At 47.3% G+C, this 23,954-nt stretch overlaps 1 protein-coding gene across 2 annotated transcripts; it reads right to left on the minus strand.

The window, feature by feature from the left end:
* Window positions 1–88: 88 nt before the first annotated feature.
* On the minus strand, window positions 89–12,580 carry LOC116842790. 2 transcript variants are annotated; one of them, XM_032812489.1, is made up of 3 exons: window positions 12,346–12,580; window positions 2,883–4,160; window positions 89–1,658 (listed from the first exon to the last, which is right to left on the minus strand). In XM_032812489.1, the coding sequence occupies exons 2-3, from the start codon at window positions 4,150–4,152 to the stop codon at window positions 1,483–1,485; spliced, it is 1,446 nt and encodes a 481-aa protein (XP_032668380.1). In that variant the 5' UTR covers window positions 4,153–4,160; window positions 12,346–12,580; the 3' UTR covers window positions 89–1,482. The 2 variants fall into 2 exon arrangements, with proteins under 2 accessions (XP_032668380.1, XP_032668379.1); XM_032812488.1 differs by having other exon boundaries at window positions 1,508–4,160.
* Window positions 12,581–23,954: the final 11,374 nt, after the last annotated feature.

Consider the following 23,954-nt stretch of genomic DNA (forward strand, 5'->3'; position numbering starts at 1 on the left):
GCGACCCTTCAATTTCCGCTGTAAAATGATTTCATAACTTCTTCTCTCCCCCTACCTTCCCCCTTCTCGCTTTCTCACTTTTTTCCTTTCTCTCCGGCTGAGCCGCTCGGCGCGTTTAAATGTACAGAATCGATGTACGAGCCGGCGATGACACAATATTGACCGTCGATTTGAGAAGGCGAATAACTGCGACACGTTCGAAACACGGTGTCTCCGAAGACGTATGTAAAGGTGCGACAAAGCTCTACGAGACTCTACGATGAGTAGCGGTCAATCTCTTTCTCTCTCCCTCTCTTTCTTCCTCCGTGGGGAAAATGTTCGCGCTTTGGAAAAAATAAAAGAAAATCACGCGACGATCATGATCGGAAAGCAAGGGGCGGCTTACGATCATCATACGAAGACACGACGGGTATCTCATACTCAAAAAAATGTTTCGCTGGTGCAGATAGAATACTAAATGTCACAATTATAATTTAACGCTGTTTTATGTATCTGCTAGAAAATTGTGCGTAAAATTCCAACAGCATCTGCCAGGGAAGGATGACTAAAACGGACCGATTTTTGCTGAGAAAATATAACATAAGTTATACACGTAATCTTACATATTTTAGGATGTTGAATACGATTAGGCTGTTGCATTTACATGCAATTACGTAGAATTTTTATCCGCTTCTCCAAACTCGTAGGAAAGTAGTCAGCATTCACCTTGAAGCGGTGGAAATGAGTCACTTTTCATGGTAATAATTCGGTTAGTGACGATTCTGTTCCAATTATTTAATTACTTGTATCATAGTTTAGTTTCGTAACTTCTTCTCACTGAAAACAAAGAAAACACTTAAAAACGAGACACTTCAGAAATGCTAAGTTGCTTTATAAAAAGTTCTTTAGTAGAACTCTTAAATGTGGAAGTTCACCAGTAGCCATTTCAATATCCTTAAAGCTGCACAATGTGTACGCAGGTGCGCATCTGATGAGACTCAAGATCTTTTGGAGGAGAAAAGATTGACTATCTTTTTTATAAACTTTATATCATACTGATCTCGCGCCACGTTAGACTTAGCATTTCTGTCATCCATATTAACTGAACATAAAACATATGCGACATCGCAGTGTTTGCTTTGTCCTTTGCTGCTAGTCCACTTATTCATCTCAGCAGATTTCTCGTGTCTAGATAATTTTCGTCATGACGGCAAGACCATTTTTTTTTAAGTGCACACATATACATACACATACACACTGCAAGAAAAAGAGAAGGTCGGCCTTCGGTGCGCGATCTCGCGACTCGTCGGTCAGGTCAGGTCAGGTCAGATCAGGTCAGGTCGGGTGCTACATTACGGCGAGGTGGTGGCGCGATCGAGTGCAGAATTCATGGAGGTGTCGAACGGGGGATGCGATTAACGACGCTACACGACTATCTTAGCGATTAAAGGGTGGAAAGACCGTGCTGCGTCCCTTGGCGAGTCCGCGCGGTGTCATGGCGAGTTATTCCGTTACTTGCGAGGTCTGTTGCTCGGCTGGCGGATCGCCCTTCGGCTCCTTCACGTAGTCCACCACTAATTCAAGGCCGATCAGGGCGCGCAGGTCCTTCCGTTCTTCCTCGGGACTGGCAGCCGTCGCGCTGCCGGAGTCCTCCGCCTTCGCGATGTCCTCATCGCCAGCTTGAAAACCATCGCGAGATTACGAACACTTCGCCGTGGCATGCACGCGCCCTTCTTCCGCCTCCGTTAGAATGGCGGAGAGCTTTGGACGAAATTTCTTTTTTCTTCTCGAAGACGAGAACGGCGAAGAAAGAGCGCGTTGTCGAAAATTCGTTCAGGTTGGCGGTAACGCGGTGGGAAATCGCGTTCGTAAAACTCTGCTCGAATTAATAAACGCGACACGCGAGATACGCGCTGAAAAATCATTCTGCATTATCAGCGAAATCAGCAGTCGCGTCGAATAGTTTTGCTGCCATTGCTGGGAATTGTTGTTACTACAATTAGAATGTACATATTGCCGTTATCGTTACATCACTGTTACTTAAGAAGTTAAAAAAAGTCGTTGCAATCTCTATTATTTTTCTCACGGAGCTTCGAAAACTCTTTCTTCACGACCCGCTGCTGCCGTAATAACGATAAAAGTAGCGATTATAATTGTTACGATTGCCAAAATAATGAGAAAAATTGTGATTATGCAGAATACAGAAAATGTAATTGGGTCACCCCTTTATCATTACCAACGGAAGAAGAAAGAAAATTAATACGTTCGCTATCACACATGTGTGACACTTCCGATCTCTCTCACCTCAAATTCGTGTTTATTCTAAATTTTCTCGATGTTATTTAACGTGTTCGCTACCAACGTCGTGTATGACAAAAACATTTTTCTTTGTACATTCGCACATAAACATGCCAAGTCTGTTTTGCACAATTACATGAGAACGAATGTAATTCGTTTTTGCTGCGGAGAAAATTCCCCAAACAAACAAATAAACCGTGGAAGCAAACATGCTAAAAAGTTGTGTTGTGGAATTTCTTAGCTGAACTAATAAATGTCTATTGACGCAAATATCTCGCGCCGTATCGTCTGAATTTCAACAGATAATAAATTAGGTCTCAGCAACGACGGCATTAGCTGTCTCAGTTTTGAAGAAAACGTCCGTCATCACGACTATATCTTAGTTCCTTCCGCTGATTTCTTTTCTACGTGCGATCTCGCGCATTTTCGTTTTCGCTCCGGGGAACACCCCGTGAACGAATTGCACCGTCGCCGAGCGATATGCCTGATCGAATCTCGAGAGCCCGCGGAATGAAAAGTTAAGAAAGAAAGAAAGAAAGACCAAACCAAAGACGCGACAATTCGGCGCGGAGGAGGATCACAGGATAGGAAATCACACAGCCTACCTTCGTGCGACTCCTTCGAGTTTTCCTCATTCTCCGTCAACGACGCGTCCCTTGTCCGCTGTATGTCCCTGTACGTCTTCGTGAGATGCTTCAGGATGTAATTGGTACCCCGCGTGTTCTCGTCGCCGCGGCACTTGGACGTTGTAGCTTCGTCCCGGGTGAGATTCAAGGGTCGATTGCCGTTGTATTCCTTCGACTGCTGCGGCACGCTGAAGGCCGAGCAATGCTTGCTCTTGAAAGGCAGCTGCCGTTCGCTATGTTTGCGATCCCAGATATGGCCTGAGACACGCAGGTCGATGAAGAAGTGCAGGGGGTCGATGCCGGGGTAAGATTGTGGCATCGGGTACGGCGGGTACCAGAGCGGGCTCGGCAAGAAGTCCGGCCCGCTGGGCATGTTGCCGGGCAGAGCGAAGCCCTTGACGCCTTGTAAGATCTCGCAACCTCTGGCAACGCTTGGCAAACCGGGCAGGAAACCCCGCGAGAAGTCCAGCTTTTTCTGGTCCGGCAGTTGCACGACTGGTACCTCTTGCTGCTGCTGGCTGGACACGATGCTCTTCGCATTGCGATCCTCGTAGCTCCTGCTGTTGTCGACGAAGTTACAGTTCCTACGCTCGAGCTGCTGTGACTCCTCCGGCTTCACCTTCCGCGGCTCCCCGCCAGGGAAGATGTTCTCCGGCGGTTGCGCCTGCTCGAAGTGCCGCGGCCGCTCGTCGAAGAAGCTCTTGCCGTGCTGCCGCGGAAACTCGTTCTTGTTCTCGTCGATGGACTTCAGGATGTCCGTGCCAAAGTTGGGTTTCTGATCGTAAGCGGCGACCTTGCTCTCCGCGTCGGGGTAAACGTCGGCACGCTTCGTCTCGTTCTCCAGACGAGCGTCCGGCGCCCCTTGAGGTGGCTGCTGCACCGTGTGGAAGTACTTGTCCGGGTGCTGGTGATGGTGATGATGATGATGCGGCCGTTCCTTCGTCGTGAGCTCCAACGGCCGGTCCCGGGCGTCTCGCCAGGATCGCTTACGACGCCGGGACGCACTCGGTGCACCGCCGCTACCACCGCCGCCGCTTCCTCCGCCGCTTCCGCCGCCGCTGGCCGACGGCGCCTCTGCCTTGGCTTGTACGAAGGATCGCAGCATTTCGCTGAAGAAGAAGCTGTGTGGTGTCAGCGGCACGTTGTACAAGTACGGGGGAGTGGCCGCCAACAGGCGGGACACCAGATCGCCACCCGACAAGGAAGCCGGGGTCTTCAGGGTCGACGGATCGCCGGTGGTCGTCGTCATTGCGGCAACTGGCCAGGGAAAGAAATTGCGCGAGTTACTTTCTGAGCTTACTCCAAAACGTCCTTTTTAAGGAATAAATTTATTTTACTAAAAATTGAAGTTACTATACTACGAATTTTCTGTAAGATTACTCATATACTATGAATTTTTAAAAGAGCGGTCAAGCTTTTTTACCAACATTTTTTAGAGTATAACCTAAGCGGATTGATTCGACTGACTCACGAGGCGAAACGAAGTAACAAGCATGTCGTGAGACTGTCATTAGACGTTTTCCATCTTATTGCACTATTTAATACCGTAACAGACTTTACTCGTAGTCAGAGTTGGGGAGATTATTGTACTATTAAAAATAATTCGTCATCGTTTCTCGTTGCACATTAAAAAAATAACTCTCAACTACCGTTATTTATTCTGAAAAATAACTTGTTACAGTTATCCAAGAAATAACAAGAATCCTTGCAATTTCTGCTACTTCTTCAGTCCAAAAAATATAATCTTGTTCTTAGCAAAATCCTCTTCTGTATCATCTCAAAAGGATTCTTCTAAAATCAGAAAGAAAATATTCGAAAATTCAGAGAAAGAACTTTACATGGAGGGAATTTTATAGTAAAAATTATTATGGAGAATTTTATAGCCGAAGAACAGATCAACATTCTGCAGCAAATCATTATCCTGTCATTTCGTACGTGTTACTTGTATTTTAGCAACTGAAATTTCCTATTGAAACATTTGCTGTATTTCTAACAAAATTTACTTGTTTTATAGTAACATGGACCTCACTGACAGTTTATTCCTACACTATTAAAACATAGTAAAATTAAAAAGAATATGAAATATGAAAAAAAGATTATAATATTTTCTCTGCATAGTCAGAAGATTCTGTTCCTTATAATCTCATATTATAAGCAAATAGACTCCTATTAAAGGAGTATTTTTCTCCTAATGAAGTAAACTATTAAATCTATTAGATATTATTCCTTTTTCCTTTTGCATCGAGAGAATATGTTGTTTTGAAGCTTTCTTGGAAGCTAGAAGAAAGCTCTATTAAGAACAAGATTTGCAGATAAAAGACGAAACTATTTGTAAATAAAAGACGAAACTTTTCTAACTTTAAAAATATTGCGCTTAGAATATTTTTTTTTGGTTTTAGAAGAATCCTGTTGAGGCTATATATACACGGAGAAAAATAATTTGCTGGCCCAGCAAATTTTCTGCTGGTTTAGCAAAATCTTTTCGTTATTATATAGACAGCAAAAAGATTTACTAAGAGTACTAATCACTATTTGCTGGATATAATTTGCTAAATCTACAAATTATTTTGCTATAAGAACCATAACGGATTTATATAAACAGTTACAGTTTTCTCTGATAACAAATAAATTTACTAAAGATGCATTATTTTGTATCAATAGCAAATTAACGTGATTCTTAAGACAAATACACTCAACAAATTTTTTCTATCCTGGTAACGAAACTACTTCTGTTCTGATAACAAATAATTTGTAAAATTAGTTACGTCAACAAAATTTTTTTGATGTCACTACGAATATGCAGTAGCAACGACGATTTTGCTAAAAGAGCAAATTACTTTTCTCCATGTAAGAATATTCCGCTAAAGATAAGATTACATTTTTTGGATGTTTTCAATCGAATTTAACCTTCTAACTGTGCTCTGGGTCTTTTTTGACCCAGATCAGTTTCAAAGTTCACATAGTTTTAGTAATATTCTAAATACAAATGCGATACTTCGCAACTTTTCGAGTTATTTTAGAAAAAGTCAGTACATATTGTACTAAATTACTTTATATAATGCTAAAATAAAAGATATAAAAAAATACATATATATCAATTAAATAGTGAATTCTCACCATTGGGTCTATTTAGACCCTGAACATGGTCAAAGTATACCCGAAACAAACACGGTTAGAAGGTTAAAGATCTTTCCTTTACGATTCGTACAGCTGTCGAAAACGATGAAGGTAACGATTATAGTTTGATTATCGTTATTTTAGAAGATAAAATTGCATTATCATTATTAACGGAGGCAGAAGAATAACGCTGTCGACCAGTCGTTGCTGAATGAAAGTACATGTAACGATAACGGCGTTAAAAGAGATGCATGTTTTCCCAACCCTGCTTACAGTAATCACTACTTATCACGAAGATTGAAGAGACTTTAACGGAGATATTTCTGTAAATAAATATCTCTGAGAATAACTGAGGGGAAGGGGGAAATAATTGAGAAAGCGCAGGTAGATTTTCACACTTGGGCGCGTTCGCGAATATCCCGGAATACAAGCAGATAGCGGTGGGCTCGGCGATGTGATGACCGTGTGTACGAAGCGCGTACAAGCGCCACTCGACAATGTGGAAGCGAGCTACTATTGTCTTCTGAAATTAATTGAACGGCTCCCAGCCTTAAGTCTAAGACGAGGAAGCGGCGGTCTACGGTAGGCAACGAGATGAGCCGGTCTGGTATCGCGTCATCCATTAAGGAATACTAATTTCTGTCAAGTGCATGTTCGGTTTCGTCTTCGCGCGAGAATCCTCCGGGAGAAGTTATCCGGTAGTGTCTCTCTCTCTCTCTCTCTCTCTCTCTTGCACACGCGTGCGAATTTGTAGGCGCAAAGGTGTCTTTCTCTTAGCGTCATCGTCGAAGAAAAAGAGAAATTCATCGACTATCTAATCAGAATATTACCCTCCTCGCGGCGGAGATCCTTCTTACTAAAGCTGAAAAAAGCTGAAAAGTGCGGAGATTCACAAAATTGCGAAGGGGATCGCAATTTCTCGATCTCGACTGCGAATCGTCGCGTGTCGCCGCGCGGCGATCCGTCGTTGTCGTCGAAGAAATGTTTCTTCGCGGCGGAAAAAGCAGAGTTTCCCGAAGGGGTCTCTCTCTCTGCTTCTGGTCGACGGAAAGACCGAAGAGCAACGGGGCGTGGAGGGTAGAAGAGAGTGAGAGCGGAGGTCCGCGCGCGGAGAGAGAGAGAGCGAGAGAGGGATCGGGCATTGTTTCGGTCCATTGTTTCCCAAACAAACGGCGTCCACGTTGTTTCGTCAGGAGATATTATGTTCAGCCAGACAGGCAGGACGAACGGGAAATGGACTGCTGTCAGTTTTACTCTTCGTGATAAATACGCCGCCCGTCGCCGGCGCCCGCCGTCGCCGCCGCCGTTACAAACAGCGCGGCCATAATTCCGTCCATCCGTATCGCGGGATACGCGCATCGAAGTTGCAGCCGTGGTGACAGGGAGGATCGCCCTCCTTCTCGTGACGTAATACCACGAGATACCTGCCGACCTCGAGATCGGTTTCGCGGCTGACCCCGAAAACAGGTTGCCCCCTTATCGAGAGAGCGCTATCTCCCGAAATCTCCCTCATGAGAGACGACTGTGGAGAAACTGGAGGAGATCATTCCGTTCGTTAAAATTCCTCGCACTGCTCCTCCAAGACGGCCAAGTCCAACGACCTCTTCATCGTGCGCATTTTCCTCGTGTATCCGTGATTTCCCGGAGAGTGCCTCGGTACGCATACGAAGGGGCGACGCAAGGTAAGACGAACGAGGCGCGGAGTTACCGCCGAGGGAGAAGGCGCAGAGAAGAAAGTCCTTCGGAAGCGTCGGCGATTTTTTCAGACTCGTTTAGGAGACAATGATAGCGGATGTGGCTGTATTCTAAAGACCGTAAAAGGGAGCTTTACGGGGCCGCCGTTATATTATTATTCCGCCCGAGGCGAGCGGCGCGGGTGGTGCGCGAATCACTTCGCCGTCGCATCCGCGTCGCTTCTTCATCGTCCTCGTCATCTTCGTCAGCATCAAGAGGAAGAGAAGGAGAAAGAGAGAGAGAAAAGGAAAGAGAGAGAGAGAGAGAGAGAGAGAGAGAAAGAGAGAGAGAGACAGTCAGTCTCGGTTTCACGCGGCGCGAGGGAAGGCCGGTTTACGATTCAGAAGACAACTCGGCGGATTGAATTAAGCTCGCTCGCGCTGCGGCAGCTGCCAGTCCCGTCCGCCATCGGGCGGCGCGAATCTGCATAATCCCGTTCGCGTCGACGATTCTAATTGGCGGATTGTTTCAATCTCTGTCGCTGCGAATATTTGCATTCGCGCTGCTGCTCTTCCTCTTCCTCTCTCTCGCGCTTTCTCCGCCGCCGCTGCCGTCACCGCTGCTACTACCGCGGACTCTGTCACCCCGTCGTTCTCTTAAACTCCAGTTCTCTTGCTCGCGCAAGCCCTCTCTTTCCGCGTCTCTGGCTCTTTTCTTCCAGCTCCCCGTAGCCTCCTTTCGGTATTCACTTCATCATCGCTATCTCCGTCGCGAAATGCTGAAGGAGAGCTGACAAGAGAGATCGTACAGCCTCCCTCCTCCCTCTCTCTCTCTCTCTCTCTCTCTCTCTCTGTGTCTGTCTTTTTCCCTTTCTCTGTTTCATTCTCGTGTGACTTTTATTCGGCTTTATAATATGTTTCTTCTCTCATTAAGTACGTCGTTAGAGTGCGCTTCGTGCAAAATTCCGTCGTCTTTCTCTCTCTCTCTCTCTTTCTCTCTCTCTCTCTCCCGCACCCGCAGCTGCTCGCTTGGTTCCCATCGTTTATTCGACTCGAATTCGACGGGACACCTCGAATGCTGCCGCGCGAGCTTTTCTATATCGCGTTTACACACTAGCCGCTGTGTATAAAACCTTGCGCTGCTATTTCCATTACGAAGATCGCCAGTTGACGCGTGTGTTTTTCTTTCCATCGCCGCGCGATATCCCCTATAAAAATTGTACGTCCGCGCAAAAGAAATATTTTGACACAATTGCCGGCGTCCAATTTGTGGCCGCGTCTGTTTTATCTAGCATTGCTGAATATCGCGGGCGCATTCCTTCCGCGTTCCCCAAAGGCAGCCGCTCCCTCGGCCCTCGGGGCTCCCAGCCCGCTCTTCAGCTATTTTTACATATTTTCCTATAGTCAGCTTGCGCAAATATTATTTCTGAAAGTATTCCCCGGAAAAAGACGCTGCTCTCAACGGTGGCTGGGTACGCAGGTGCATCCCGCTGCGCAAAGCCCGACCTGAGAGAGTTCTTGACAGGTCGCGCGAAAAATTTCACCCCTCGGGTCGAAAGCAAGGCGCGACGTGAAATACACGCGACGTGGGAGTGTCAATCGCGTGTCAAGGCGATCGGGAGTTAATGAGGCCGCCTTTGAGACCTTCGAAAGGATCGATCTGAAACGCGTCGTCGACGGGTTGGCCCGGAAAATTCGCGAAAGTGGATTCGCATCGCTCCACCGTGACACTGCCGCTCGCAAGATTAACCAAACCCACCCCGATGAAGTGTGAATGACGAAGCCCGCTGGTGGAAGCTCCAGTGTGTCTCGAGTGTCATCCTCGCGCGCTTCGCTCACACTTCGCTCCGTTAACTCCTCCTCGAGGAAACGCGATTCTTTTACCGTCTCCGCATAAATATTTTTATTGCGGGGCGCTTCCGCGACGGAACGGTCTTACTTTGCATAGGGAGGAAAGAAAAAGCGTCGGTCGCAGCAGAATCCGGGCTTTTTTACGGTTGAACTCCCCGCGTAATTCAAACGTCTTTTCCTCTTCGCATGCGTCCGCGCGCGCGAAGGAGTGCGAATGTCGCTGGGAGAGTCGCAGACGACGGCAAAGAGAGAGAGAGAGAGAGAGAGACAGAGAGAGAGAGTCCAGGAAACCACACTTCCAACCGAAAAATAATTATGGTCCGACACCGTGCGCTTCTCCGCCACTTTAGATGCGGATTTTGCTTCCTCGGTAACTTATTGTTGTTATTATTTTTACCCACCAATAATTAGTCGAATTCTTCAAGGTAAACTGTCAGTCTTAAGTGATACGACATCAGTGATAATTTTGTAGACGACACAGTCGTGTGTTTGTTGGTAGCACAACGGACAATAGATGAATCGGAGAAAGAAAAAACAAGTGGAGACATGCGGAGGTTGTAGTTTAAGCTTAATCTACAATATGCTCTTTGGTTCCTGCTTGTTTTTTCCTGGTTTCAGGCTTAAGTTTTGAATCAAACAGAGATAAAGAGAAAGCAGAAGCAAAGAGCATATTGTAGATTAAGTTTGAAGGAGTAGCGAGATTCATGAAGAAACAATGGCAGAGAAGTAGAACCGTCACGCGAGTTCTTACAGCCATCTTCTCCTTCTCGCTGTCAAGCAGCTTGATAACTTAATCAATCATTGCGTCGAGTATGCGCGTGGCAGAACAGAAAATTACCGTGCGAATACCGAAGAGAAATCTCGCGGTTGTTTATTACTGAAGAAAGAAAAGAGGAGGAGGAAGAAGAAGAAACAGATCTAGCTCTTTTCATAGATTAAGAGAAGTTAGGAGGTATCGACGGATATCGCGCAGAGGATCAAGGATTGATCCTCGCGCCCCTGCAGCAAGTGTAATGCAAATAACGAGCACGATAATCGCGGCGGGGGTGATCATTGCTGCCATCGCGATGATCGCTTAGCTCTTGCGCGCCGAAAGAAAACAGAGCGCTCGGCCGATCGATCGTTTTGATTGTGCAGATGCAACACGCATAACGGGGATGTTTGACAGCGGGGAACACATTGAATGACCAGTTAAGCGGCGGAACCGCGGCCGCCGTCGTCAGCCGGTGTGCACCGCAAATCTAAGTGTTATTTTTTAACGCACGAGTGTGTAATTTGGCTCAAGTTCTTTCTTCGTTTTTTACCGTCTCTCATGTCACTTGATACGTCTTAAATGACTCGCAGGACGAACGTACTATATTTAGTAACTCGAAATCGAATGAGATTAAGGTATCGGTTTAACAAAAATTTTTAAGACTATATATTTTGATACATGTATATCACGACCTTCTTCTTTATGACATATAATATTTACGATTTTCGAATAAACGTTCACTTATTTTATAGTCATTGTTTATAGCCTATTTTATAGGCTTTCATTTGACTGATCTTGCTGTTTTTTATTCAGTATGAGAAATCCTATAAATCCATCGTTTTCTGACTTTATACTACAACTAATTGAAAGTATTGTTGAAGAATATAGTTCAAAGCGGAAATTTGTAATTGATAAGTCTCGAGTATCTAATCCTTTGACAGCTAGACATTTTTCCCTTCTCATATTGAAAAAGATGAAAATCATCCAAGGTCAAAGAAAATACATTGTTAGTAGTACTGGAGCGAGAAAAATAGAACAGAAGATCTTTTTCCGAATGCAAAGAATGCAACGTCGGGCTCTGATTATTTTTGAGGGATTTATATATTATAGAAAAAGAAATTTTTAAAATATAATATAAAATCATTATTTCGAATAAAAACTTTTCTTTAAAAAACATCATCTTAGAAGAATTAAATGACATGATTTAAAACGGCAAGAAACACGTGTGAAAAGGAATTCAACCAAAGTAACACACTTGGATTAGCGATGTGCGCGCGGCACGCGCAGACCCGCAACGACTTCGCGAAGAAAAGAACGGACGCCGTAGGAACGAGTTCGCGATTTGCGAAGGCCGGCGAGTTCGTCGAGACTATATCGTTGTGAAACATTGCGACGCGTCTCCAAAATAAAGCGTTTACGAACGAGAAGTCCGTAAACGCGAATACAAGGTGTGTCATTTTGGCCGAATCTCCCTTCACACGTTTCCTGTCACGTCAGGTCACGTCATTTAACGCGTTTAAAAGACGCACTAAATTATAATTCACACGTCTCTTAGGCGGGAATGTTAGATGACGCGATTTAAAACCGTAAGGAAACACGTAAGAAGAAAAGAGTTTTGCACGCTTGTGTGCGTTTAGAAATAACACACGTGGATTTCAGCAATGCTTCGACTACTTCTTTCGCAAGATTTCAAAAAGAAGCAATTTTCTCGTGACCTCCCGAGGTTTCACAGCCCGCCACGAAGACAAAGGATGAGACGGGGATCACTACTCAACTACACCGGTTGAACGAGCGCGCAGACGAATACCGCGGAGAATCAGAGAGACAGACAGACAGACAGAGAAAGAGAAAGAGAGAGGAAGAGAGAGGGAGGGTGGAGGGAGAAAGAGTAAGTTATAAAGATATGAGAAACACCAAAGGTACTCGCGAAGAAGAAATACAAGTTCCCCCGCGATTTCACCCTACGACCGCGTGTTCAGCGACGCCGCGCGTCCCCGGTGACGCGTGCTCTTTCGCGCGCGGTCTGCCTCGTGATCACACTACTCACCTGCACACGCGACAGAGTCCCCGAAGTCGAAGTTGCTGTTCGGACACGACGATCCGACGACGACGGTCGGTCTGCGCAGCGGATGATCTATGGATCTCCCGTACGGTCGGAAAGCGCGCCGTGCGGCGGCGACGCGTGCTGCTGGTTGCGCCGGCAAATGAGATAATAATCGGAGGACTCAGTCACTCGTCGTCGACGGCCGTGGCAGTCGGGATGGTTGTTCGGTGGTGTGCGGTGGTGGTGGCGGCGGCAGTGACGGCGGCGGCGGCGGCGGCGGTGGTGGCGGTGGGGGTTGTATTCCACCCCTTGGCGACCGTCGGCGACCGAGGGCGCGAGAGAAACGGGGTGCGCTGCTGCGGAAGAGCCGCGCGTGCGAGGGAGGCAGAGGTTGTGCGAGTTTCCCCGCGCGGAAGCGTAGCGAGGGGTGCGGGAGGCGACACGAGCGCGAGAGGGATGAAAGAGGAGGTAGGCAGAGGAAGAGGGCTGGAGGAGGAGGAGGAGGGTTAGGAGGCGGGAGGGTGGTGGTTTTTGAGATGATCCGGCCAATCTGCGCATCATTTCCCCGATGCAACCCCCGCCTGGCCGCGCGCGTAGCGGCAAACCGGCGCGGATTCCGCACCACCGCAAGCAGCGTGGAAGCCCTGTTGAATGCCACATTTCGAGGCAAAGACGAAGCGCGGCGGAGGGTAGGGGAACGCGTCCGCGGCGCGAAGGATGGTACGGCGGGAAGGTAGGCAGATAGAGAGGAAGAGGAGGGGGCGGCACTAAAAAGGGGCGAGAGTGACGCGGGGGTGGCGAGGCTGGCTCTCTCACGGTAGCCGTGCCGGGGAAAAAAGTGGAAAACAGATATAGGCGAAGGAGAATCTTTCTCCCACGATATGCGCCACGCCGCGCTGCGTTCACCCGCTTCTCTTCACCAACGTCGGTGCGTCTCTTCGACGCGACTATGTATCCGGGACGTGTTTGCATACCGAAGCCGCGAAGGGATCGGATCGCTGCACATCGATTCCTGACGCCGGATGAAAAAAAGCCCGCTACTCTCTGGTAGCCGCGCGTTTCGCCAAGGATCCCCCCGCACGACGCGCTTTATGAACTTCCACGATGAGCGAAGATCGGGAAGGATAACTTCGTCGCGCGACTAAAATTAGCTTTCTGAACGTTGCCTCTTAGTAAATATATCGCAGATCTGATTCGTAAATCTGTCCCCTTAAGGTTCCCGTTTCCATACACCGTCCATCTCTTTTTAATAACTCAGAAGCGAGAAAACGCGAAATTCCTGCAAAATACTTTGAAATTAAAGGACATATCCATAAAGCAACTTGCAATCAATCGAGTAGATCTGTAAAGCAGTCCTTCCCTTTTATTCCAACAATCAATGATTTGTCGTAAATTTTAATGTGACATAAAATGTATATTTTCAACTTACCTCATTGTATATAATTCTATTATATTCTATCAATTTACGGTATCATTGATTGTTGGAGCAAAAGAGCAGTGTTTGGATTACTATTTTATAGATCCGGTCAATCGATTGTAAGTGTCGCTTTACGAATCCTTTACGAGTCCTTTAATCTTAACATATTTTGTGAAAATTTTTAGCATGCGTTTCCTCGCTCCTGACGTCATTAAAAAGAGATGGACGATGCGAGGACACAGAAAACTTAAGGAGAGATTGATCCAAACTCGCCGGTTTTCCTGGAGAGTTGCCGCGAGGAAGTTCCGCACGTGCGAATCATTTCGCGACGAATCGTCCACGGTAAGCCGTATATCAGTCGCCGATCCCTTTCACGCGAATGTTCACGGCAGAGGGATCGATTCCTCGCTCGCATCGAAATTCGAAATTTTGCGATGGGATCGATAGCGAACCCTCTTGCTCGGATTTAGATTTTAAAGGATATCATGGCTTCGCTCTCTCCCTCGCCACGCCTCGCCTCTCCTCGGCGCGTTACGCACGCGGCGAAGCTCGTAGAACCGTGCATGGGAACACACGATGGGCGATGTGCTTTTCAATAGGCAGGAAAGCGTACGTACGAGCGGCCGTGTGTGCGTGCGTGAGTGCGTGCGTGCGTGTGTGCTTGCGTGCTTACGTGGATAGCACGGCCGACGTAATACATATTGGCTCGGTTCGATCGATCGAAGATCGAAAGAACGGAATCAACGGTGGTCACTGTGTGAAGGGTTCTCCACAGCGAGACAAATTGCCCAAGGTGATCACTACTGACAGATCCAAGTGTATTATTTTCAAGCGTACAATGTGACCGCAACTCTTTTTTGTGATTTTACATCACGTCGTTTAACACGTTTGAAAGAGGCGTGCAAAGTATAATTTAAGACGTTCAAAATTAATCCACAATGTATTCTTTGTTTCCTGTTTCTTTTTCTTTATCTTTGTCTGACCCCAACCTTAAGCCAGGAAAGACAGAGAATAGAAACAGCAAGCAAAAAGCATATTGCAGATTAAGCTTTAAACGTGTCCAATGACGAGACTAAAGAGGACCAGAAACGTGAAAAAAGAAATTCACACACTTGGATTTGCAGTGATTTCTTGTGTGTGTCGAGAATTCTCTTAATTCCCATAATCCTAAAGAATTCTTTTTAACATGTCGCAACTGACATCATAATATTAATGTGTCTCTGTAATTTACATTTAAGACATAACTCTTTCCCAATTGCATGCAATTGACAAATGAAATATATCATCAATAAAGAGCCAATGAAATGAGCTGACGAATACACGTGTCGTGATTTGCATCGTAAGTTGCATTTATTTAACGTATTTTTGGTGACTTCCGGGGAAATAATCAAAATTCAATCCTGTTTTCTATTTGGTGTAGAAATATGAATCTATTATATCTATTATATATCTATCTCTGTTTTTATATCTATTATATATCTATCTCTGTTTCAATGAAGTTGAAAAAAATTATAATAAAAAAACAAAATACGTTTTTAAGAACGGTAACGTTTGAAAAGTTGGGATAAATTTTATTCATGTTTCGGATTTTAGAGTTAAATGTAGTGATTTCAATTTTAGTCGAGTATTGAAGTAACCAATGAAAATCAGCACGAATGGCAGTCAACATGTGATTAATCGTCTGGCCGCGAGATAATTGTGTTTTACGATATTTCTTCCGATTGCGGTAATACGTAAGATTCCGATAATGCCTTCCATTTTCGTCTAGGGTCTGTCCGGCTCATTGTATTTACATATTTTTGTATCATGTCTGTTGATTTTAGAAAGAACCAGCAAACTTGGCAGCATGTTAAATGCAAAATGGTAACATGCACGCTGAATGCATATATGCATCATTGCTGTCGCATTTAATGTGACTGAGTTGCCGATCGTTTCCAAGCTGTCATAGTACGAAAATATGTAGATGCGATGCGCACGGACCAAAATATCCTAGCAGGAAATGAGAGCCCTGCAAATCAAGGGTGCGATGGTTCACCCGTCCGGCTCGCGATTCATTATCAAATATAACCTGGCCCGCTTTGTATCCACTTTGGTGGAAGTCGAGGCGCGCCTGGAACGGACCGTTTTCTTGTCGACAAAATGCTTGTCAACAAACAAGCTCCGGTCTGACTCCACCAAAATGGATACAGACTACAAGCTAGGTTACATTTGATAATGAATCGAGCTTTGATTTGCAGAGCTTCATCGGAGGACATTATTGGAACTCCGTGTAATACCGTCATGAGATATTCATAAAAAATTTGGAACATCCCGACAGCCCATCTACCTGACGAGATTGCCGGGTATTTTCCTCGCAGACGGAGTAATTGGTCCTTGCGTGCAGCGTGCGAACGGCCGTTTGACGGGCGGAAGGGGCCCGGAGAGCAGGCGGTAAATAATGCGCCAAAAGTTTATCGTACTCGCGCATTTATTATTAATCGGGACTTTTCCTGCGGCGCGCAGCTGCCCCGCTCTCTTTGGTCGACACGTTTCACGGAGACTGGATGACCACTTACGTCGCGCTGTACGTGAAACGATGCTAATTGGTTCGCCGCGAGGGGTAGCAACGCGCGAAAGCACTCGGCGTCCCCAAGTCGGCGCCCCGTCCACCGTCCCTTGCCTCTGACCCCCTTCCCCACCCCCTTTCCCGCGAATCCAATGGGAACGAGGACGAGGTAAATCCGTGCACGCACCCGCGACACGTTCCGCTCATTAATTATGTAAAGAATTTCTCAAAGTTGCCGCGCTCTCGCATCCCACGTTAAACGCGCCCGCGAGCTCTCTGACTTTTACCCCCTCCGATACCCAATTTGCTTTTTATTAAACGCTCGTGTGCTCGCAAGAAAAGTGCGCGGGCGCATTATCGCGGAAGTGCGAGTGACTCGAGACCTTGTTTCGGGACTTGTTCCTCAGTTTATTCCAGAGTTTGACAAAAAGAGAAATACCATATGTAATAATTATCCCATTTTTTAATTGACCTTCGTGACAGTAAAATATTACATGAGATTTTCTCTCTCTCTCTCTTCACGCAATATCGTCCAGCTGTGATGAGAATTATCTGATCCACATAAAATTAACATTACTTAACGAATTCCCCTCGCGCGCGCGCGCGAGAGAGAGTCCCCCTCATTTCCGCGATACGACGTAATCGTCTTCACTGTTTAGTGAGAATTTTTGCGACGATTGAAGCTACCGATACATCAAGGTAAGACAATGAAATGTAAAGCGTATGAACTTTGCGGTCGGGTCATAGCGCGACGATTCGAAATCTCTGCTCCCGAGGGAGGCGGACGGAAGGACGTAGGACGAAAAGGAGAAGGGCATCGTGGAGAAGGGAAACGAGGGTGTACCGTCCCACGCGGCCAAGCACCCTAAATTTCAATCGACGATTTGGCGACACCGAGAGTCTCTTCTCCAGGCGATCGCTCGCCAAAGAGGTAGTGCGACTAGGTGGACCGAGAGGAGCGGGTGGAAGTTCGAGAGCGAGAAAGAGAGAAAGAGAGAGGGAGAGAGAGAGGGAATGAGGTTGGGCGAGGGAAACAATTTACCCGAAATTCGCCTCGTCGCGTTCGGCGACTGGATACACTCTTATTTGTCCCCACGGCAATCTGTCGAAACTCGGAACCTGCGCCAACCCTTCTGCTAGAGCGACCGTGGCTTCCTCCACCACTACCACCGTCACTATCACCACCGCCACCGCCTCCACCTTTCCGGTCGCCCCCTGCAATCCCGATCTGCCAGCTCCGTGCCCCGCCACCGGCTGCCAACATCGGACGCCTTCTCTCGAGCGACGAGGAGAGCGCGAAACCGCGAAGCCTCACGGGAATTTTAAACACCGACGATTCGTCAGTGCTCTTTCTTCGGCATCCACCCTCATCCACCCCCTGCCGTCAGCCCTCCTCTCTGGAGCTCCTTCCTCGAGATCGCGATTCTCTCGCTCATCTCTCCGCCGTCTCGCCTCTCCTCTTTTTCCGTTAAGCTAGCGTCACACACGCGGCACGATTTTCCGGTCCCTCCGAGTCGAAATTTTTATCCTACTTCCGACCTCAATATTTGTCACTTTAAAGCCTATATCAAGTGCCACTTTGTGAATTTTCTATTATTTATATATGAACTCAATGCGGAATAGTCACAAAACGATATAACGATAATATATTAACATACGGGTATGTTAAAAATTAAATACAAATTTTCTACACGGGTCGATCGCAATGCAAATATCTGACCGTAAACACTAATCTTTCAGAATGTGCAAATGCTAAAAAATTCAGGATTCGAAAGTAGGGCTAAGATTTCGACTTGAGTCTTAACATGTATGCTGACCGGTGCGCTGCTTGATTCACTGCATAGGACGCTGCACAATAGCGTTTATGAGGAATTTACAGTCTTGGTGGGTTTGCTACATGAGAGAGCAATAAATTAGCTGTTTTAGCATTAAGATATAATAAACGTATAAAGATCGCTTTAAGTCATCCACGACGCATTAAGAGCGGTACCATAACATTTAAACATACAATTAGAACTCGAGGACGTGATTGCGCGTGCGACGCACTGATTCGTGTAGTGCGAGAAAGCAAGCACAGCATATTGCACAGGAGCAATCATTGAAATTATGTTCGCTGATCTGTCGCATTTGATGCATGGTCCATTGAGAGACCACGATCAGAGAATGGCTTATGTATAAAGGTGGGATCTTACCAAAGCGCTTAGTCAATAATAAAAAGAGCAAGAGGAAAGCGAGCTAATCAAATGAAAATGCAACGAGTTGAGTCGCGTACAAACGTGCTGATCAGCGCGCACGTGAAACGGCACAAAAATCGTGCATCGTGTGACGCTAGCTTTATCTTGCACCCCCTTCCATCCCCGACGGACGAAATTCAAGAGCGACAACGCGCCTTCCCCTACGATGGGTACTTCGCACAATACGGTTACAGACAGATCTTCTCAGTCTCTTTTTCTTCTGCTCTTTCTCTCCCTCTCTCTCTTTCTCTCTCTCCCTACCACTCCTGCTTCTCCTCCTCCTCCGCCATATCATCCCTCAGCAGCGTGCGAAAATCGAGGACAACGTCGGTCGGTGCTCTTGATGATGCCGCACTCCAAGAACACGTCATCGCGTAACCCACGGAATCCGAGCGCTGTTCATCCTGTTTAACGAACGTGGCGAATTAATCCGGGCTTAGTGAAGTACGGATTGCGCGTGAGGGTGACGCTTGATACCCATTTGATAACGCGATAGCGGTATTCAACGGACACCTCCTGCGAGTTAAGAGATCGGATTGCAAGGGGGTTGCGACGCGATCGATCGATCGATCGATCGATTGTCGCGTGTTGCTTTCGTGTTCTATGCCGTCTCGTTACATCGGATTTTCACACTTATCAGAAATTTAGACTTTATAATGTCTGCTCTCTCTCTCTCTCTCTCTCTCTCTCTCTCTCTCTCTCTCTCTCTCTCTCTCGCTCGCTCGCTCGCTCGCTCGCTCTTTCGTGCAAGCAAATAAATGTTCGCGCGCGGTTGAGGTATTCGATGAGAAGTGCGAGGTAAGTCCATAATTCGCGATCCATCGTAGAATACGACTTCATATCTGCGAGTGGAGAATGCCCGTAATCCGTCGCCCTCGTCTCCGCAGCGAGACTTGCCCTCATTCCTCGCATTCTTCCGGGATGCGCGATCTCTGTGCGATGCGAATCGCAAAATCGCGGTCTGCGCTGCGAGAGCACGCTGACGACCGCGCGCTCGTTTAATCGAGATTTATCCGTTGTTGCGCATCTGTCGTTCCGCGCGGGGCGTGCGAAAGAGGCGCGAGGTAGAGGAGCGGGATGAAGGGAGGAGGAGAAAGAGGAGGAGGAGGAGAAAGAGGATGAGGCGATAGAGGTAGGAGGAGATGGAGAGCGGCGGTTTAAGGGAAAAGGGCGAGAGATGAGGAATCACTCGAGTCGCGCGCGCTCGAGAGCTCGCAGCGGGGTGCGTAATATTCCCCGGGAAGTAAAGCTTCCGAGAATTTCAAGCCCCCCTTTCTACCTCCCTCCCCCCGCCCCCGTAAGCGCCCACCCTTCAGCGCCAACTCGTCCTTCTCTCGCGCAGCGATGGAGAGAGCGGCGGCCGCCCCTCCGACTACGAAGGGATGCAAATAACTGGTGATAACAACAGATAGCTCTGTCGGTACGCCTGCCTGGAGGCCGCGTGTTGGTGACTACGACGATGGTGGTGGTCGCGGATGGTTTGGGTTTCGTTGGTAGGAAGGGGGTGTAAAGGAACCGGGTGAAAACGGAGGTGGGTGGGACGGGAGAGACGACGCTCGCGCTCACTGAGAGAGCGAGAAAGAGAGCGAGTATAGAGGGAGAGAAAGCAGCACGAGAATCGGGCTTGAAGAGTAGGCCAGGAGGGGTTGAGGGACAGGCAGGAATCGTAGAGCCGCGGAGAAGAGAAGAGAAGAGAAGAGAAGAGCAAGAGCGACGCGTAGCGTCGACGAGGAGGAGGTGAGGAGGAGAGGAGGGGGAGGGGGGGGGTGACAACAGAGACCGAATGGAAGGCAGAGTGGATGGAAGAGTAGTAGTCCCGCCGTCTCTGTCGGCCCTTCCGATCGTGCCTGTCTCTCCTCTTCCGTCTAACTGTATCCGAGTCGGAGAGAAGGGTGAGAATTGGAGCGACGAGGAGGTGGAGGACGAGTCGTCAGGCGCGACAGAGACGGGAGGACGAGGGGCGAGAGCGAGAGCGAGAGGACGTGGCAAAGAAAGAGTGAGACCGCACGACGTTGGTACAGGCTAGTTGGGGGTGCACAGGGGGCGACCGGAGCCGTGGGCTCGGCAAGGGTGAGGCAGAGGGTGCTGGGGGACGTCACTCGCTGTCGCATCGAGCGCGAGCGATGAGTGGCGCGCGCTCGCTCGTCTTTTGTTTGCGATACGATGCGACTGCCAGCCTGGTGACAGCGACGACGTGGTGCGGCGTCGGGGGGATGGCATGGGGCGGTTTAGGGACCGTGGGTGGCGGCGTCGGCTGCTGCTGCTGCGGCGCCGGCGGGCAGTGGCGTCGGGACGAGGGCCGGAGGGGGGAAGCGCGCACGCCGTTGGAAGAGAGGTGGAGGAGGCGCCGCGGGGGTGGAAAGTGGGTGGATGGAACGAGCCTGGGTGCCGGGTGAGAATCATAGAGCTACGCTACACTTAACGCGACCCACGTATGCACGCACGTACGCACCCACGCATCCATGTACGCACGCATGTACACACATACGCGCGCGAGCGCGAGCGTAAGCCACCTCCGGCCGCGCCGCGCTTCCCATATTGGGTCCTTGTTGTAGGCAGGTTGCCAGATACGCATCCTGTGAGCCCGTTTTGCCCTCGGCGCGCGCGGGGGATGCGATTCGAAAGCCCGAAGCCGTCTCGACGCGTTCTCTAAGGATCTAGACATCGTGCACTCAAAAGAATGATCTTGCAGTCGCGTAATGACAATTATCTAGATGCGACAAATTTGTTAAGGTAGATTAATCATAGAGCAAATACTGCGATATTGCATATACTTGTAGTCAATCGTATAAATGACAGAGACAAAATCTCTCTGTCTAAATTTGTTGTTAAATTCTGCAGGAAAGTCTCTCTCCAAATTAAAGTACGTCGAACGATACTCACTGATAAGAAATTGGATCGATGTTGAAGTATGCGATAAGCAGTTTGTAATGTTTCTGCATCTGCGATTACGCCACGTCACGCTATTTTCTCAAGTTCGTAAGCACTTCGCGTGTGTTGCAAGAGATTTAAGGCCGCGAGATGAAACGCACGTCGATAAGTGAACCAAACACTCGTCGCCGTCCATTTGTTCAGAGATTAAAACGATAAGGCTTATCTCGTGACTTGAAGAAAATCCGTACGAAGTGCCATGATATGTTCATTGAAAGTGGACAGAGCCGAAGCGTAAGCCGATATTACACCGTGGTGTAACGAAGTGGATCGGACGTTTTCCAGGGGAGCAGGATTTTCAGTATAATTATGACACGAAGTCGCGTGCTTCTCAGATTTCTCTCACTTTTTCTTTTTTCTCTTCTAATCGACGAAATGTTAACGCGATAATCCGGAGCATCATCGCAGGTGCCGGGGGCTTTCAGAGATTTTCGCGCGTCCCAGCGAACACATCACAGAAGCGGCAGAAGTTTTACCGCGGCGAGCTCTCGAGTGCGCGAGATATACGTCATGCATTCGCGGGATATATACGCGACTGAGGTTTTAAAGGTTGCAATGCGCCGAAGAGATTTTCTTGTTTGCTTTCTTCTTCTTTTGCTCTGGAGAACGCGACGCGCCTTATAATACCATTCGCGAAGTGTTCAATACGCACGTGAATACGTATTTCGCGAATGTCGCACGAGAAATGTTGAGATCTCGCTGCAAAATGGCGCGTCTGTCAAATCTTGTCGATGCAGCCGCGACAATTAATCTAGCTTACAAGTCGACCTTCGAATCCAGTCTCAGGATCTCAAACAATGTACACAGACTAACATAGAGCTTGATCTACAATGTGTTCTTTGCTTCTTGTTTCTTTCCCTTTTTCTGAGGTACAAATCTTAAGTCTTAAGAAAAAATCGTAAGTCTTAAGTCTTTAGAAAAAAATCTTAAGTTTTAAGAAAAAAGAAAATAACAAACAAGAAGCAAAGAATACATGATAGATAAGACTGAATAGTCTTAACATATAGTACAACTAAGATTAGGATTAGGAATTTGTACGCATTATTGATCCATTTGTTCGTTGATTATGCAATAAAGTGTCGAAGCAGTAACCTGTGATGGTTTTGATAAGCGATCATTTTGATGGCTTTACGATAATTTCCAGGAACGAATGTGTGTATTAAAAAATATTGGTGACCTAATTGTATTGGATATTGAGGTTTTCATTCCGATTTATATACGGTTCAAATAAGATCCCCACGTGGAAGATACTTTAACATGTTCACTACCATGATTTATTTCAAGGACTCTTCTCACAAACCATCTCGTATTTTTTATTTATTTATTTTTTATGTAATTGTGTAAAACAGACTTGGCTTGATAACGTGAACGTGGGAAAAAAATTGGCTATCATACATATGTGACGAGAGATTGTTTCGTCACACGTACGTGACGTTGCTAGCGAATGTGTTAACATCCTTCTCCGCGCGAAAATTCGAGAATCGCATGATCACGTCGCGAAATCAATGTGCGGCCGTGACATGAAGAATCATTCGGCTCTCCGGAACGTGCGTGCGATACGTGCGCGGTTCAGATTTTTTTCCTGGCACGGCGAAGAGAGAAGGCGGTAGAACACTCCGGTGAGAGAAGATAGAATATCGCGTATGAAATAACAGCCGTGGTCGCATGGAAAGGAGGCGAAGTAAGTTCGAGATGACAGAGTGGGGTCAGAGGATAACCCGGGTCTCGACCGGAGCTGCTTTTGACACGAATACGTTTATGCGATCTCGCGTGGCCCTCGTTTCTCAGGACGCCGCGCGCCCGTCCTTCTCCCTCCCTCTCCCTCTTATCTCGTCCTCTGCCCTCTTCCCCTTCCCGCCCCGCATCTGTTTGACCCCCTTCTACCCCTCCGGTCTTGGTTTCCTGTCTCTTCTCGCGAGGAAAAGGTCACTTCCAGCGCGTCTAGAGAAAATGGTAACAATTACGGCCGCCGATAGACGAAAGAGATTCAAAGGGGAGAAAACATAGACTTCTAGAAAGCTCTTCTGCGCTCTTACGGGACGACTGATGACAAGATTAAAGGACAGAGATACGCCAAGTCGAGTGCTTTCTCTGTCACCAGTCAGTACTTTAGGAGCGGGCGGTGTAGAAGAAACAAAAACAGAGACTCGTATTGACAGTCATTACTTGAAATTTAGGTCCTCGAATTGTAACATAGTGTTGGATGTGAATTTCTCAGTTGAGTCATACACGATTACAAATTTAATATCGCATGTATTATATGTTTTGAATAAAAAACCCAAATCTAACTCTAAATTCAAATCTGAATACCTCACGTGGGACAAGTTTCAAGTAACGACTATTAATACGGACACAGAAAACGAAACATAGTGGAAGGAAGAGAGAACCATTGATCATGATCGTTCTCCCAGACAACCAGGCAATTAGACAAGGAAAGCATCTTACTCTCTATTGCCCTCTCTTACCAATGCTGACTTCGTTCCAC

This window comes from Odontomachus brunneus, unplaced genomic scaffold (assembly GCF_010583005.1).
Source record: "Odontomachus brunneus isolate Ranch 3 - 2012 unplaced genomic scaffold, Obru_v1 Obru_scaffold_027, whole genome shotgun sequence".
NCBI classification, from domain to species: Eukaryota; Metazoa; Arthropoda; class Insecta; order Hymenoptera; family Formicidae; genus Odontomachus; species Odontomachus brunneus.